At 36.4% G+C, this 18372-nt stretch overlaps 2 protein-coding genes across 8 annotated transcripts in view; both read right to left on the bottom strand.

Annotated features, from left to right (window-relative positions):
• The window catches only part of myofl (myoferlin like), a 28804-nt gene extending 12855 nt beyond the window's left edge, over positions 1-15949 (bottom strand). Inside the window, exons 1-27 of one of the 3 annotated variants that reach the window (XM_051916500.1) lie at positions 15807-15949; positions 14944-15074; positions 14389-14444; positions 14186-14277; positions 10769-10877; positions 10576-10675; positions 9922-10091; positions 9711-9839; positions 9264-9326; positions 9012-9062; positions 8811-8841; positions 8539-8654; positions 8212-8338; positions 8014-8117; positions 7854-7922; positions 7630-7673; positions 4956-5038; positions 4711-4749; positions 4265-4389; positions 3880-3993; positions 3560-3737; positions 3330-3454; positions 3128-3237; positions 2417-2609; positions 1937-2092; positions 520-651; positions 231-394 (exon numbers count right to left, since the gene is read on the bottom strand). In XM_051916500.1, coding sequence (XP_051772460.1) covers positions 231-394; positions 520-651; positions 1937-2092; positions 2417-2609; positions 3128-3237; positions 3330-3454; positions 3560-3737; positions 3880-3993; positions 4265-4389; positions 4711-4749; positions 4956-5038; positions 7630-7673; positions 7854-7922; positions 8014-8117; positions 8212-8338; positions 8539-8654; positions 8811-8841; positions 9012-9062; positions 9264-9326; positions 9711-9839; positions 9922-10091; positions 10576-10675; positions 10769-10877; positions 14186-14277; positions 14389-14444; positions 14944-15031 — 2768 coding nt within the window. In that variant the 5' untranslated portion in view covers positions 15032-15074; positions 15807-15949. Of the gene's footprint in view, positions 1-230; positions 395-519; positions 652-1936; positions 2093-2416; positions 2610-3127; positions 3238-3329; positions 3455-3559; positions 3738-3879; positions 3994-4264; positions 4390-4710; positions 4750-4955; positions 5039-7629; positions 7674-7853; positions 7923-8013; positions 8118-8211; positions 8339-8538; positions 8655-8810; positions 8842-9011; positions 9063-9263; positions 9327-9710; positions 9840-9921; positions 10092-10575; positions 10676-10768; positions 10878-14185; positions 14278-14388; positions 14445-14943; positions 15177-15806 lie in introns of those variants that run through there. The other 2 variants (XM_051916499.1, XM_051916501.1) reach the window with 2 other exon arrangements.
• Positions 15950-16963: 1014 nt separating this feature from the next.
• The window catches only part of unc5b (unc-5 netrin receptor B), a 59582-nt gene continuing 58173 nt past the window's right edge, over positions 16964-18372 (bottom strand). For all 5 annotated transcript variants that reach the window (XM_051917713.1, XM_051917716.1, XM_051917717.1 and 2 more), the window contains one exon: positions 16964-18372. This exon is cut by the window's right edge and continues 1086 nt beyond it. The gene's annotated coding sequence lies outside the window, so the exon portion shown is untranslated.

Below are 18372 nucleotides of genomic sequence, written 5' to 3'. Positions count from 1 at the left end.
GCTCTCCCATCACATGGATAAATTATATTTTAAAATATATTAAAACAGAAAACTGTTATTTCGAATTGCAATAATATTTCACAATATTAATTACATCATTTTGTTTAATTTAAAATAAATAATTTAAAAAAGACAAAATAGTGATAAAATACTTTTTGCAGTGTAGTTTAAGCTAAATGCATATGCATTCATATATCGCATTGTATATTTTGCAGTTATCATCAGCTCACCAGCGCTCAGGGTCAATGAACCAGTCTCCTTCCCACTCCCAGCTCCGGGGCGGCATGAAACGTTCCTGCTTCAGTTTCACCTTTCCCGTCACATCTGAAAACTTGTGCCGGCCAACTAGACCTGTGGTCCCCCACTTCCCAAAAACCTGAGCCTGGTTCTCGTACTAACACAGGAGAACAGAGAGGGACCATATAGTGTTGCTAAGGGAAGTTGCACACAACAGACCACAATACAGATATTACAATATTACTTTATTTAGGTTTCACTTCAGTGTCCACTTTTACTAACCAGCTCTGCATACACACTGAATGTCCCCTCTGCGAAGCTGTTGAACTTCTTCTCATGTGCAGACAGACCCAACCACATGTTCACACGCAGCTGCACAGGAATCTTAAGACCTTTGTTTTTGTCCATTGGGTACTAAAAACAATGAAAGAACAGGATTAGGAAATGTGAGTTGGACTCAAACTGGCATTGCCTGCATGTGCGTTAACTGCTATCTCGTACACATTACTCTCTTGATTTAATCAAAATTTGCATTTTTTTCCCCAGTATGTTAAAGGGCTTCTAAGCTTATAATTACAAATACGATATAATTCACAATAATGTTGTCAAATACAAGCACATTTATTCTTACAGTACATCTACCCAAAAAAAAAGAAAAAAAAAGGAAAATTTACACAAGTCAGAAGATCTGGCGAGTCTTTGCTTTCAACAAAAATTATAAAAATTTTCTGTAATTATTATACTTTAATATTATACTTAATAATAATTCATATTTTAATTAAGAATTAATAATAATTATTATAATATATAATATTATGTACTGATTAAATAGAATATTTGTAAAATTGTGATTGAAAATGATGAAAAACAAGTAAAAAACAAAAAAAGATGTTTACCAGCAAAAGCATCTAATATATACATCTTCCTATACAGGGCCTAAAACTAACTTTTTGTCACATCTGTCAATGGTCAGTGACTTTTTCAAATTTACCAGCCATAAATATTTTTTACTGGCAATGAAACTGTTTGTGCAAAAACAGGCAGTTATGACAAAATTTTAGATACCAGTTTTCACAATTTTCCAGATTCACAATTTTCAGGTACCAAAATTGAATAAAGTAGGCTAATCAAATGTAAAATAACACTGCATAGTCTTCACTATAAATTAAACCTAGATTAATCCTTATTAAAGTTACAAATGTTATTCAGTTAAGAGCAGTGAGTGATTTTTACATAAAAAAATCCAGACAGCAGCAGGTATATTAGGCTGCTGTCACTTTAAGACTGAATGCACGGATCCAATATACTGGTACATTCTGTACACATGAGTTTTCTTTAGTTTCTTATGTTCATTTAAGACATAACCAATTATGTTTACTAGGATGCTCGCCGAGACTCACATTTTTTTTTTTACATCATTTTGTGTGAATTTGTCAGTTCAACTGCAAGAAGACGTGAAAAAAAGCTCAATTTAGTATTCGCGTGCTATCTGAGATGCGGCTTTCAGGGCGCGTGTGAGTAATGAATTGAGTTTTCACATCTTTCACATCTTCCTGTGCTTGAATATTTAAATTGTCATGGCTTAAACTTTTGTGACGATATATATATATATACCCCTGAAGTCATGGGCATGTGTCAACTACAACTACTTATGTTGTGCCACGAATCTAAATTTCAATTCCAAAATGATCCTTTCTACCTGCATGAAGATGGTTTGCATCCTGCCGCAGTACTTGCCGATGGCCTGGTCGCTGTGGGTGGAGTAGAGCACCTGATTGGCTGGGACGCGGGCGTAGGCCACACGTTTCTCTCCTCTCAGCATCCATATGACGACATCAGGCATACTGTTCTGAGGCTGTGTTGTGAATTTAAACAATCATGTTAATGTTCCAGGGCTTATGATTATGTACATTTGACTATAAAATTAATTTGATACTTTGCACATGGATATACAACATTCTCTTCTACTTACAAACTCTAAAAAGCATTCAGTAGAATTACGCTGCCTTCACATGCTCTCAGAATTATCGTAAATACGAGTTTTCTAGGTAAAAATTGCACACGAACGCCCTCCCATTTCGATGAGCTCGCAATCACGACTTCAGAAGTGGGAATTATCAAATTTCAGATAGCACGTGAAGGCAGCATAACATCAGTGTCTAATGAGGCAGTGTCAAACCTCCTCTGTGATCTGCTGTAGTCGCTCCAGCCAGTCCTCTATATCAGCCATTGTGGCTTTAACATCAACAGCCTCCTCCCTCATGCGAATGGCTGCCTCTTTGACACTGGACATGGTTTTATCACGCAGATTCTTGATCTGAATATCAAGCGCTGTCAGATTCGGCTTACCCTCCAAATCTGGTACCTGGTAACTAATTGCAACAGCATCAAGTTAATCACATGTCGTCAGGTTCAGCATCAAGTAAATCACATGTCTAACATGCTAGGCAAATAAAGTTAGTCACAAGGCACTGTTCATTTTTCCAGTTTTTATTTATAGTCATAGTTCTTTTAATTCAGTCAGTATTTTTATGTCATATTCATTCATTTTAGTCCATTTTAGTCTGATATGACATATAGTTTATGAAAATTTTTTTTTTTTTGCATTTTAGAGACTTTTGCATTAAATGCACTGGACTGTGCAATTCTTTTTTTTTCTTGTCATATTTTATCAACAATATGATTTAATTGTTTAATTAAATATGAATAAAAAATGTTTTATTTGTCATCACAATGCCTCTATTTCATCTTATCTTATTATAGACAACATTTTTCAAAAATCCTCTCAACAAATGTTTTCATTAGGTTTTTTTTTTTTTTTTTTTTTTTTTGCTGAGATCAAGTAATACTAAAAAGAGGGAGATAAGAAAGTTTATCCTCTGGAATTTACCTGGAAAGGTCATCGATGAGTTGGGTGATAAGTTTCAGCCAAATCTCAGCTAGGCGAGAGTCAGACACTTTAGCCAGGATGGCCGTCTTCAGAGAGATGATGTTGGATTGCTAAAGCAAGAGGCATAAAATATGTTATTGCTCTGAATTATTTATCTGTTTGCTAAATCACTGCATGGCATGAAGATGCATTAAAATCGTACCAATCGGTCAGTAATGAAGACAATGATGTTCACCGCATCCAAACGATGACTTATGTCCTCCCAGAAAGATGTGAGGATAACAACTGGCTTAGAATCAGCCCAGGGCAAGTAATAGTAGTGATTTCCTGTGGGAAAAACACACAAATTATTAACAAAATAATACAGGTCTCAGGCTCTCATGGTTGGACTATTTGTATCTATTATAGCTATTGGCATTATGAGAACCTCACCATCAAAAACAGCACAGCTATACTGAGTAGTGGAGGCCAGTGGTTTGCATGTAGAGTCCAGTTTATTTCCATAGTTTCCAATGCTGACCTCAAACTGAATAGGTTCTCCAGGTTCTTGAAGCATACAGGCACTGTGGAACACGGCACATAAGGAATACTTCCTTCTCCGCTGGTACTTCTGCACAGTAAGGGAACATAAAACAAGAATTTTTAATTCTATTCTGAAAAAAATTATTGTGATATCATATTAATAGAAATTCCCTAATTTTAGATGAATGTTTATTCCAGGATGCAACAGAGTGGAAAGTGCTTGCTGTTACCTGTGCCACCAAAATGTCATCGTTTGAAATGTCTTCCACTTTTTTGTCAGTTTTGTCATCCAGCTGAGTGGAAAGCTCGATCAGAACCCTTCCCCGATAGGCCACCCCTTCACCCTGAGACACACAGACCTAGAATAACAGCTCTGACAACTACCACAGATTGTGCAACAGACAATTGATGGTGTGAATGTAGAATGGCTGCATGTACTGTTTGCTCATTTTTTATGCAAAGCAAACACTGCATAACAATATTATCTTCAAAGTCAAGGTGTCGCAGAGATGTTTTCCTTCTAAGATTGTTGCTGGGTTTGGCCAGTATTTATTGTGTTCTATATCGTAGCTCTCACCAATTCCCCAGCACACTATTTTTCTTTAGAGCACTCACCTTGCCGTAATTCAGATCCTCATATGGGTCAGGTAAGCCAGTAAATTCTCTTGGACTTCCATAAAGGTTAATATAACAAGGCCCAAAAGCTGGAAGAAATCCAAGCTCAGCTTCTGTAGTGTCTACTGAAAAAGAATCGGTCAAAGATGCTTTGGGATGACTGATAAATCAACTGAAACTTAACTTAACTTAAAATCAACTGAAACTTAAAAACCACACAAATATAGATATTCCATCATATTAGAAATATGAATAAATATCTGGTGTCAAAACAGACATGTCAAATTTGCATCTTTGGAGCCTGAAGTTGACATGTCAAAGGTTGAACATTAAATTGGACTATTTTACTTTTTAAGTATTTTAACATAAAAAATAATACAATTAAAAAAATTAAATAAATTAAAAGTTAAATTAAATAATATTAAAAGCCATAAGATTCACAATACCATTAAAGGAAGAAGGCATTCCATTTTCTGAGTGTGATTCTGATGAAGAAAGCGAGTTTTAGACATATGTAGACAGTTTTAGCATATTGTTCGAAAGTAAACTTTTTCTGAAAGTTTTGCTTTTTTAAAATAAAGTTTGTAGTGTAAAGGGAAAAAAAAATGACACTTCATTAATATTCTACAGTGAAATCTATATTAATTCACACCTGCACCTCACAAGAAGCAAACAAAGAATCTTACTGTACCCTCAATTTCCCCCCCAGATGATGCTATTTTAGTCAGATTAAGGTAGGTGGTCCCAATAACATCGTTCCTTGACAGCCGATCCCTGTCAAAGGCAAATAGGACATGAAGAAAATAGTATTTTGAAGAGAGAGGACAGGAAACGATGGAGAGAAGCAGGGGACAGAAGGATTGGGAAATGACACAATACAGATTTGACATGAGCAACATTAGCAATTAGCCAACTGGTAGGTCACAGCACCAACATATATTTATGATTATACACTACTGTTCAAAATGTTTATGACTGTAAACACTTTTACATTGGGTAATACTTTATTTTAATGGTCCCCTCAACAGACATTCTATTAACTATAAGTAACTTTGCAACTACATGTCAACTTATTCTACTAACCCTTACCTTAACACCTACAGTATCTCACAGAAGTAAGTACACCCCTCACATGTTTGTAAATATTTTATTATATCTTTTCATGTGACAACACTGAAGAAATGGCACTTTGCTACAATGTAAAGTAGTGAGTGTACAGCTTGTATAACAGTGTATATTTGCTGTCCCCTCAAAATAACTCAACATACAGACATTAATGTCTAAACCACTGGCCACAAAACTGAGTACACCCCTAAGTGAAAATGTCCAAATTGGGCCCAATTAGCCATTATCTCTCCCCGGTGTCATGTGAATGGGGAGCAGGTGTGTTAAATTTGGTGTTATCGCTCTCACTCTCTCATACTGGTCACTGGTCATAATGGCACCTCATGGCAAAGAACTCTCTGAGGATCTGAAAAAAAGAATTGTTGCTCTACATAAAGATGGCGTAAGCTATAAGAAGATTGCCAAGACCCTGAAACTGAGCTGCAGCACAGTGGCCAAGACCATACAGCGGTTTAACAGGACAGGTTCCACTCAGAACAGGCCTCGCCATAATCGATAAAAGAAGTTGAGTGCACATGCTCAGCGTCATATCCAGAGGCTGTGTTTGGGAAATAGACGTATGAGTGCTGCCAGCATTGCTGCAGAGGTTGAAGGGGTGGGGGGTCAGCCAGTCAGTGCTCAGACCATACGCCGCACACTGCATCAAATTGGTCTGCATGGCTGTCATCCCAGAAGGAAGCCTCTTCTAAAGATGATGCACAAGAAAGCCCGCAAACAGTTTGCTGAAGACAAGCAGACTAACGACATGGATTACTGGAACCATGTCCCGTGATAAACTTATTTGGTTCAGATGGTGTCAAGCGTGTGTGGCGGCAACCAGGTGAGGAGTACAAAGACAAGTGTGTCTTGCCTACAGTCAAGCATGGTGGTGGGAGTGTCATGGTCTGGGGCTGCATGAGTGCTGCCGCCACTGGGGAGCTACAGTTTATTGAGGGAACCATGAATGAGCAGAGCATGATCCCCTCCCTTCGGAGACTGGGCCGCAGGGCAGTATTCCAACATGATAACGACCCCAAACACACCTCCAAGACTACCACTGCCTTGCTAAAGAAGCTGAGGGTACCTAAACCCTATTGAGCATCTGTGGGGCATCCTTAAACGGAAGGTGGAGGAGCACAAGGTCTCTAACATCCACCAGCTCCATGATGTCGTCATGGAGGAGTGGAAGAGGACTCCAGTGGCAACCTGTGAAGCTCTGGTAAACTCCATGCCCAAGAGGGTTAAGACAGTGCTGGAAAATAATGGTGGCCACACAAAATATTGACACTTTGGGCCCATTTTGGACATTTTTACTTAGGGGTGTACTCACTTTTGTGGCCAGCGGTTTAGACATTAATGTCTGTGTGTTGAGTTATTTTGAGGGGACAGCAAATTTACACTGTTATACAAGCTGTACACTCACTACTTTACATTGTAGCAATGTGTCATTTCTTCAGTGTTGTCACATGAAAAGATATAATAAAATATTTACAAAAATGTCAGGGGTGTACTCACTTCTGTGAGATACTGTAACTCTAACAGTCTACTACAGTCTACTAATTATGTATTATAATTCATATAATTAAAATGTAAGTAAACGTTTTGGCTGGGTATCAAATTTAAATGAAAAATTAATGAACAGTATGGTAGATATATAAATGGAGCCGGACCATGTCTGGCGCTCTGTGCGCATTAGTGACGGCCCGATACCGGCTTGATTGCGGCAGTGTCAGCAAGGTAACGGCTTCCGCATCTGGCCGGATTGATTAGGTCCGGAATCGGACAGTGAGTACACAGGCTTCCGGCCCAATCACTGCAGACAAAAGCGGGCCGAGTGGTAAATCTCCGGCAGGTGAGAATCTAACCGGAACTGGGCAGAGTGTATTTTGCTATCTGTGTTAGTTGATATGTAGCTGCAAAGATACTTATAGTTAGTAGAATGTCCAAAGTGAACCATTGAAATAAAGTGTAACCTTACAGGGTAAGAAAGGATTTCTATTTCAAATGCTGTTCTTTTGAGTTTTCTATTCATCAAAAAATAAAATCTACAAATATATTTGCCATCACAGGAATACATTTTAACGATATTTCACAATATTACTGTTTGCACTGCATTTTTGATCAAATAAATGCAGTAGTGGTGAGCATAAGAGACTTCTTTCAAAAACATTAAAAATCTTACAGACCCCAAACTTTTGAAGGTTAGTGTAAATATGTGTCAGCTCTGTAAAATTATAAGTCATACAGTATAAAGAACTTACCAGTCAAAAGCAGTGAGCTTGATGCGTTCACACACTGATGGGAACTAAAAGGAAAGATCGAAGAGATTTTGTGCTATTCACTCATTTTGTGTATTGTATGTTAGACTTCAACTATCACTGTTCTAAAAAGCATTATAGTCATTTTACATGGAAACTGTCAAAATTTAATTGCTTGAATTTTATATGTATTCATTAACATAGTACAAGGTTATCACCCTTCCTACCTTAACCTGCAGGTGAATCAGCTGATTCCACTCTGGATTGGCATTCTTCTCTACAATCTTTGTACATACCTTAAAAAAACAAACAGAAGCATTTCATTACAATCCTTTACCAATCAGTCCAATTCTTCAACAATAAACATCTATTCTTTTTTGTTTTTACCTTTTTGCCAGCAAAACTGACTTCTAGAAAAGGATCCACCAAATTTTTCTTGTCATCTGTTCCGCCAAATATGTGCTTTACCGTCTGGGCAAATGCATCATCCACTGAACATGAAGTGACAATAGTAGCATGTTACTGACAATGAGAATAGAAATGGCAGTATATAGAATTTCAGTGGTGTGTTGCTGTCTTGATTACTCTGTGGCATGTCCTCAGCACGGTAGATTTTCAGACTCAGCGTAGCCCACCGTAAAGCGACACCAGCCGGCAGCAGCAAGTTACTTTCAATGTCATCCAGTTCCTCACTGGCTTCCCGCTTTTCCACCTGACCAACAAGTTTATCAAAAAGTTAACTCAAACTCGGGTCGCCTGACGTGCAACTGCGCTATATGTCGGACTCTTGACTCTCTGACAAATGAAATTCCATTCTGAATGGTGTAACTGCCAGTTGTAAGAGTGAACTGTTCCTGAAATTGCCTGACAATTCTATTAAACTTTCAGAGTGACATGTACTTAGGAACTCACTGGAAGTTCGTCTCCGGTGCCTACTATGAACATGCTGACTTTCAGGTAACCTCTGGCTCCAGAAATGGAGTCATCTGGGTCACTTAGCAGCAGCCACTTCCTCATAATTGCATGACCTGTTTGGCACGAACCACAGACAGAAAAAAAAACATTACACAAATATGAATATGTAATGGTGTGAAAAAGCTTAAACTGTTTAATGATTACACAAATTTTCATTGTGTTGCACAATATAACAGTTTGTAATCCAACAAGCCAAACTCTTCACATACCAGGCTCATCGTAGACATAGCCAACATCCAGCTGTTAAAACAGTGTTTGAAAGAGTTTGTAAGGACATATACTCAAACATCAAAGTACTCTTCACAAATGCTTGATATGAATTTGATATTAGGATTCTAACCAAGCCATAAATACAATGTAAATATATTCAAATGACATTTGGATTGTATATGGATTATTTGAAAGTGTACCTTAAACTCCCCCATAAGACTATCTGATCTCAGGGAGTAGGCATTATACACCTAGATTTAAGAGAGAAATATATCTATTATAAGACATACAATAAAACCATAGTCTACACATAAAATGAACTAGGGATGAAAGTGCAAACTCTCTCAACAGTAAATGATTTTAAAATACTTTATTTAATGTGATTTGCTCAAGGAACATGTCCTTCTTGTGGAGACTGTGTTGTGCCAGGACCATCTCAAGACCCATCTTACCCGGATCATGATGCTCTCATCAAAAAGCTCAGAAGGCAGCATGTTGACATTATAGAAGAAAATCTGCGGAAACAGCCATGTAAATTAAATCATATTCACAACACAGTGGACAAAAAAGTAAATCTCCCTAGCCATGAAATGTGAACTGAAACAGCACTTTTGGTTAAAGAAGCCTCAATCAAACAATTATGTGAAAGTAATACATTGTAGACTCACTGAGGCAAATGTGAGAGGAACAGAAATATCAGGTCAAAAAGGAAGTAGGAAGTGGTTATTAGCCAAAACAGGTGCAGTGCAGTGTAAAGCGGAGCAGACCAAAGTCAAGAAGCAGTTCAGAGAAAGAAAGGTTTCTCTCTAGTCTAGGAAATACAATTTAGTGGCCAAAAACAAGGCAATATGTATTCTTTTTAATAGGAAGTCAGATGGGCACAATGAAAACCAAAATACCTCATCAAAGAATGGATTATTTCCTCTTCGAATCCTTGTTCTGTGTGTCTGTCCGCACACACTTACTTTGGTGACTGGCTTTATGTTATTGCCAGGTAACTGTCGACCCTCAATTACTCGAACACGAATCTAAGTGAAAGTAATGTATGGATTAAAGCCCTAAAAGCTCACCAACCTTTCAGATATGACATTTAGCAATAAGAACACGCACCTGGAAATCTTGGGGTTTGTTGGTGAGAGCTTTTGTCCGCTTCCGAGTTGTACGAACCAATTTTTTTGAGTCTTTTTTTCCAGGCTGTCCAGAGGGAGAAACTCCAGGTGCCCCTTGCTCGGCCGTATCTGCATCTTCATCACTATCAACACCTTTCTCCTCTTCACCAACTAAAAGCAAAGACAAGATATATATATATATAAAAATCATAAAAACAATAAATATTAATATTAATATTAATTATTATAATACAGATAAATAAATGTATAAATATAATATAATATAATATAGCATTTTGGTTCATTTTAAAAATAAGAGCGTGAAACATTTCTAAGCTGTCCCTTCTCAAAAGGGTCATATTCTGCTTTCTGCTATTTTTCAGTTTAGTTATGATATGAATCATTATTATTGTTAGGCACACAGAGACAATGTGGCAGACTCTGGTAGAGCGTTCTTTTTGCTTTTTTGTAGGTGATGCATTTTCGGTCTCTCATTTGCATCAATCATTTCCATACTGTATGTAAACACAAACGCCTGCAATCGCTTACAGTCTTCCTGCAGCTCTGCAGGGCAGTCTATCCCAACTGGTTACCAAAAGAAGAACAGCTTATGTGGGCCAGTAAGATGTAAGATATCTCCAACAGTAATAATAACCTGTAGTATCTCCAGTGAAGGCATCTCCAATGTTCTGATCATTTGGGTTTGGGACGGTACTTGCAGGAGGCTCATAACCAATTGTTAAATTGATAGTTGCCTAAAGTAGTAAATGCAGAGAAATACAGTTAGAATTGTTATTTTAAGTTATTCAGCATCATTATTTGTATTCTATACTGTACAAAAAATGTACCCCAATTTCCTGTTTCTTCTCATTGATGAGTGGAATGTTCTTGGAAGGAAGAGATCTGGTCTGACCTGCAGCCAATTCTTTAAGAGAGATCTTTGCAGAACCAATAAATCTAGAAAGCAGAAGAAAACAATACTAAACAGGGAAGCAAACTTCATTTTTACACAAATTGGACACTGTGTTTTATGCAACTCTGTGCTTTTGTTGCTACTATTGTATATATAATTACATTATGAAAATTCCACTTTAAACACTGTTCCTTTGATGTTGTTTCACTACTTAAGAAATAAGGGGGAAACTCTGATGAGATTTTTGAAATATAGATTGCATTATTCTGTTTCACTTCAGCTTTTCTCACCCTGGACAAGTTCAGTCAAAATCCTCTGATTAAAAGCTCACAAAGACACCTGAAAGAGACCATTTGTAGTTTTGCAATGGCTGGTGAATCAGGGTGACACAGCAACAGGACTTGGGTTGGGTGGGCCCAACCACCACATTTCAACATGAGGGAAATGTGGATGTCAAGAATGAAACAGCATCCTTTTATTTATACATATCTATTCTAATTATTCCACAACATTTAGAAAACATGTCTGAATCTAAAATTCCTTCAAGAAGAATTCAAAACTTGCAGTGGCTGTTTTTTGTCTTTGACTAGGATTTATAATTAGATTTTTAGGTAACACTTTACAATAAGATTCATTAGTTAACATTAGTTAACATGAACTAATAAAGAACTGCTACAGCATTTATTAATCTTTGCTAATACATTACTAATACTCATACTTGCTAATACATTTACTAATCATTTACTAATACATTATTAAAATCAAGAGTTGTATTTGTTAACATTAGTTAATGCACTGTGAACTAACATTAACTATGAACAGCTGGACTAACGTTAACAAAGATTGACAAATACAGTAACAAATATATTGCTCATGGTTAGTTCATGTTAGTTAATACATCAATTAATATTAACAAATGAACCTTTTATCGATTCTTAATAAAAGAATTTACTTCTTTTATTTATAAAAATACATACACTATCATTCAAAAGTTCATTTTTAATGCTTTTTAAAGAAGTCTTTTATGCTCACCAACGCTGCATTTATTTGATAAAAAATACAGTAAAACATTAATATTGTGAAATATTATTACAACACAAAATAACTCTTTTCTATTTTAATATATTTTAACATATAACTTATTCCTGTGATATCAAAGCTGAATTTTCAGCATCATTACTCCAGGCTTTAGTGTCACATGATCCTTCAGGAATCATTCTAACATGCTGATTTGGTGCTCACGTAACTTTTCTGTCACTTTTGATCAATTTAATGCATCCTTGATGAAAAAAAGTATTAATTTGTTTTGTTTTTTTAACAAATCCAACCTGAAGGCAGCTTTTGAATGTTAGTGTAAATACAGTTTTGCTGTTTTGTTGTGAGAGAGGCACTTAATTGTAGCATTTTCTACAATCCTGCTTCACTGTAAAGAATATGGGCAATCATTTGTTAAAGTGGTTTTGATGTCTAATGAATTGTGTTGTAAACGCAAAGGTATGTATACATTTCCCATGTCCCCTTTAACTTCTGGTTGCTGTACAGAATATCCAAAAGCTTATACATAATGTTGGAAAGCACTGAGAGGGAAAAACAGCTGGAAGCAATTACACCAGTGACTTATATGCCAGGCAGAGGGGATAAAAACAGCAACTTCAGAGGGGGGGACGCATGCGAACACTTGCACAGCTCTTCTGTACTGCCTGACTTCAGTGAAGACACACACAATGTTAAGTGAATAAGAGTGTAATATAAATAATTTACATCACAAGCATGCACATTAGTAACAGTTGCATCCTGTTTGCACAGCACCATCACAGCTGATACATTCACCATGTGGACAAGACTCAACATCATATGGAGATTAACCTGCATGTTGTGTAATACATGGAATATTTACAGTCATCTGTCATAATCACAAAATAAACCATACAGCTTTGCGTTAGGGTCCTGATAGCCCTGTTAGAGTTTATTTGATTTGACTGTACATTATCACTGGCTTTTGGCATTAAAGAATGTTAGTAACCAAATGTTAGTAACCAAACAGTTGATGGACCTCACTGACTTCCATAGTAGGAAAAAAAAAAATACTCAATGGCTACCATCAACTGTCTGGTTACCAACATTCTTTAAAATATCCCATTAAAAATACTTCAGAAGGCTGCTTACATTAGCTTGTCTGTTCTGGAACACAATTTTGGAATATTTAAACACTTTCTGTAAAATATCCAGTAAATGCAATCTTAACTGTTTGTTTTTTTTGTTTTGTTTTTTCATGTCAAAAATATCTCCTGGCATTTCCTTTGTCAAACATGGCAATCTCCAGAAACAGAGAATAGGTCCAAGAGAGACAGGAAACTATGCACATGATTTACCTATGAGTCATAAACTATGATTAATATATGATACTTCCTAAATTGCCTCCAAATTAATTCCCCTCAAAATCTATTTTAAATTCCCAAATAAGGCTAAAGGCAACTGTGAATTTAAAAAGCAGATTTCATCATCCTTAAATGCTTGTAAATACATTGCTGATTTGGGTTGTCTGCCAAATACAAGTTTTCACAAGTTAACTTTTTCCAAAAATTGTTGCTAGGTTACTCTCTAGCCAACAAACTAAGTATGATGTGTATGAGACGTGTAACTAGAGTCTGCAAACTAGAAAAAAAAGAAAAAGAAAAAGAAAAAAAAAACACCATGGAGAAGTCAGCGGCATGACTCATGGAAAGTTCATTATCGTGGCAGACTTTGCACAGGAAAACTTGCCACATGGAAGAAAAACTGCCTTCTAAACCAAACCAAATGTTCACTAGTTTAAGACTGAGCTATAGGTTTGACCACATGTGTATCTAACAAACGAAGCTTTTTAAAGGAATCATCTAAAGTGCCATTTTGACGGCCTGAAGTCTCTCGCCTGCATAACACTGCAAGTTTAGACACGGTTGTTAGGTGTGGCAGTGAGGTTTTAAAGGTTTTCATGTCTAGCTCTGCACTAACTAATCTCGCAAACCTATTACCAATGCTCCTATAAATGTTTATTCACAGAGCATTTACAAAAGTACCCATTCCCCTTTCTTATACAAGACTCTCTTAGGTTTATAATTTACACTGCAGTGATTTCAACTACAGTCATATTTTCATACAGTAATGAGCATGTGTGAAATCATAGGCAGGGTAACCAATCACGCCCACTCAGCAAATGTAAAATAGTCAAGTCACCTTTATTACCATTTAAACCACCTTCCCCAACAACAATGTAGAGAAATAATCTTTTCTTTGACCACACTTGCCATATTACGACATATTAGAATCCTGAAAGGCTCATGCAGTAAATCAGTGGTGGATGCACACATACTTGTCTTTTCCAATAGTTTCGTAGTCTTTCACAACTACATCAATGAATGATGAGGAATCCAACGGAGAACCTTTCAAATCAAACTCAATGATCTGAAATGGCAAAATCAGGTCTCGGTTATCCACATTTAAGATACATTGATTTAAATGACATAACTTTAGTGTCCAGCAAATAAAAGAGAAAAAACTATGACCTGTACTGACCTCATTCCACACAGGATTTAATTCTTTGTCAATTGTTTTTGTTTTCTTTTTTTCACCTGAAATTACAAAAAAGAAAAGGCTGATAAGAAAACTGTCAAGTCTCTTAAACTATTTTTATTAACATTCAAACTACATTAGTTATAATCTTATTCATAATATTAGCCCCACAGTTATTCATAACATCATCGCATTGATATTCATGCTACTTTAATAGGACTATGATGAAAAATATGCTCTCTGCAGTAACACACATTAGGTTTGCACAACTGAAAGTAATTTTTAAGGGTCACATAAAGTTAAAGATATTTTAGGTTGAAATACCAACTGCACGTTTTCACTTTTTACAGTGTAGGGAGGGAGTTTTCCCTCACGTTGGCTCATTCCAATCCCTTATAAGGAAATGTGCTGTTCTTTTATATGTAAACAAACATAACACAAATTTAAAACGACGATAAATTTTATCGACATTTTAAACATACCATTTAATAAATAGGCCTAAATAAAATAAAATAAAATAAATATAAACCTTTTGAGAGGAAAAACAGCCGGACTTACCCTTAAAGATGATTGCTGCTATAGGATCTGGAATTCCAAGAGTCTTTTTAGGAATTCCTTTGGCGGATTCAACAACCACCTTCAACATGTTGCCAAATGTTGTGAATTACGGTTGCACACAAGACATCGACCTAATAGATAAACTTCATCAAGAACAGAAACTTGGAAAAGCTGACAATTAGAGGAAGAAGCGCCAGTCAGAGAGATGAAAATGAGAGAGTACTCTGAATGAGAGGAGGGACAATGAGTCTGTAGTCCAGTAGGAACCTCAGAAAACTTTTTCCTTTTATATTGTAGCCTACGTAAAAACACACATTGATTATAATTTTATTTGAGTCATTAGAATTAATATATAAGCTTGTTTGCACTGAGGAGCTAGACTTAATATGTAAGTCAAAGTCAAGGTAGATCTGGTGGTGATGTGGCTTTCGGGGTGAAAAAAAAAAAAAAAAAGTTAGCAGATGCGAGCAGCGAAGATCCAAATCCACACAAGAGCCAAATGTAAACAAAAGTTCATATAGGCTACTGCGCCGAATCCTTTTCTATACTATTTATAGTTACACACAACGAATACACAGGAAATTATTTGAATAATTTACCTGTGCTCAGGCTCCACCACGTGGTGGCATTTATTTACATCTATTCACTTAGAAGACGCGTTTATCAAAAGCGATTTAAAGGGTGGAGAAAAACACAATACTTTCACATAGGTCTCATATGTGTTTTCAAATGTTTCAGTAAGATACAGTACAAAGTTTGTCAGGGCGCGAATTTTCACCTTGCACTAACAGACACTGGCGAACAGAAATCGCATCTACTTTTCGTTTAAATGGATACTTCACCCAATCATTTAGGCTACTTACCCTCATGTCGTTCCAAACCAGTACTTTCTTTTGTGAAACATAAAATAAGATATTTTGAGAAATCTCTTTACAGTCGAAATAATTATAAATAACCTATAATTATATATTGGCTGTCTCTGTCTGTGTGTCCCCACAGAGACAGCAATATCCGATATCCTTGTGGGAACATTTTTTTGGTCCCCATGAAAAAAAAAAAAAAAACAGTTTATAAACCATACCAAGTGATGTCTTTTGAAAATGTAACAGTGCGGAAAGTTTTCTGTGATGGGTATGTTTAGGGGATAGAATATACAGTTTGTACATTATAAAAATGATGTCTATGAAATTTTCCCATAAAACATGAAAACCCAACGTGTGTGTGTAGTTCCTTTAACTACCAGACGATGGTGGTAAATGACAACTTAAATAATAAATTAATAAAAATGATAACCCTGACAAAATTGAGTATTGAAGGGAATTTTTGTCTCAAGCCAAATATTCTAAGTTTTAAAGCATTTGTTTTTCATTTATCTTCGAAATGTCCATGACATAACTTCTTGTGCGGAACAGATTCATAATTGAGTTGGACTGAATGCATGTCTGGCAATTTATTTGGTGTATTGTTAAGTGCTACAAAAGCATGTGAATTGCTCCAGGGATAGATGGACTAGATACTGAGAGCAGAAAGCAATATATGATTACATGTCTATTCAACCATTTTAACCAAATGATAAAACAGGTCTCTTGCTCAAACCAAAAAGCCCACTGCAGCTGCTGAGGGCAATATCCAGACACTAAAAACCTTTCACTCTCTCTCAATTGCTGTTGCTTCCTCTCCAGGGCATTATGAACACTTTTATCTCAGAGATAAACGGAAGAGTGCATCCTCACCACATCTCTGTAACAAGTCTATAAAGACTGAGGGGAAAAGGTTCTTCACCCTGTAATACATTTAATGTCCTTAAAAAGCTTCAAATGGCCATACCACAATCAGGTTACTATTAGAATTAAATACTTAGTTCTTATATCCTGTATAATATATATTATATATAATATATATATATATATATATATATATATATATATATATAAATTTTCTCCAGTCGTAGCTTAACATTTCCTTGTTATTATTTGAGTTGTATAACCACTTTCAAAAAGTAGACACACAAAAAAGATACTTCTGTCTTGTTAAACTAGGAAATATAATTTATTGCATAAAAATTATATTTAGTTACAGTAAGAAGTCTAAACATTTATGTACAGTATTACTTTACAGCATTACATGGAAAAAAAACTCCTGACTTCTTGTGTACCTTCTTTGATACAAAATAACATCTGAACAAAACAAAAAAAAAGGTTAAGTTCAGCCACACTTGAGTATCCATGAACAGCAACTACCATCCAGAGAGAAGCAAAGCCCATTCAGCTTCACATGTGAAAGGCTCAAAGGCGTTTTCATGTTACATCGACTGAGAGACGACTGGAGACATTTCAGAGCCATTTAAAAGCTTCAGCGTTCACAATCCATCGGGGATTTTCAATGTTCTTTGCTGTCTTCGTCATGTAGAGGGTTAAAAATAATCCTCTGAACAAACTTCCTGTTGTTTATTGTGAGGACGTAAGTGACGCCCCAAAAGCTTCCTAAACAAATGAGAGAACAGCACAGAGGTCATGGATCCCTGACCCCCACTTACAGTCATTTTGTTTGCATTTATTACGGCTGAGAGGCCTAAGAGGTCCAGTTTTCCCCAGCTTAGTTACAGCAGTGATCAGAACAGGGAAAGTAATAAGATTCCCATTCCACGTACTTCATACACGAGACATCAAGACGTCCACAGATTCACTTTTTGTTGTGCACTTGCATAGTACTTATAATGGGAAAAGGGGACAACAGATATGATGAAGCCTGTTCATTCATATACACTGTAGCACTGACTGATAGGTTGGTGCAAACAAGCTCTGTCACATTGTATTTTTCATCTCTCTCCCTCTCTCGCACACAACACACACACACACACCTTGGTTATTTAATTCACACCTTTACAGGCATGGACAGATACTGCACATTTCCGTTTTGTTTTGTTTGTTGCCAGACATTTGAACACTTGTGAAGAAAAGGTCAAGAAAAATAAAAGAAATGGCCCGGCATCCACTTCAAATGATTATATGACTTCTGATAATAAGTAATATGTGGCTTTCAGGCTTACTCAAGGGAAACCCATTAAAACCCGAAAGTCAAAACAGACAATAAAGAGCAAGCGGGTCATACTGCAATCAACAGAGCACTTACGCCACCTTTCAAGGCTACTATTTATAATTTAAACAGCACAACTGACTGGCATCAAACCCTGAAAAGGCTTTCTGCCATCTGCACAATTTCATACTCTTTAACCAGTGCAGCATATTTGCAGTACGCTTTCCCAAGAAGGATCAAAGCATATTTAACCTCAGCGTAACATTTCAATTTCATCCCATCTCAATTTCAACGACCAAAAAAGTCAGCTTTTACTTGTGAAGTACATCACGAAAACCTTTAAATGCACGTTTTTACTGCCTATTTTCAGTCAGAGACGAATGCAACAACGCA

The sequence above is a fragment of the Ctenopharyngodon idella genome, chromosome 13 (assembly GCF_019924925.1).
Source record: "Ctenopharyngodon idella isolate HZGC_01 chromosome 13, HZGC01, whole genome shotgun sequence".
In the NCBI taxonomy this organism is placed as follows: domain Eukaryota; kingdom Metazoa; phylum Chordata; class Actinopteri; order Cypriniformes; family Xenocyprididae; genus Ctenopharyngodon; species Ctenopharyngodon idella.
The sequence above is the reverse complement of the archived record's forward strand: the minus strand, read 5'-3'. Positions and strand labels throughout refer to the sequence as shown.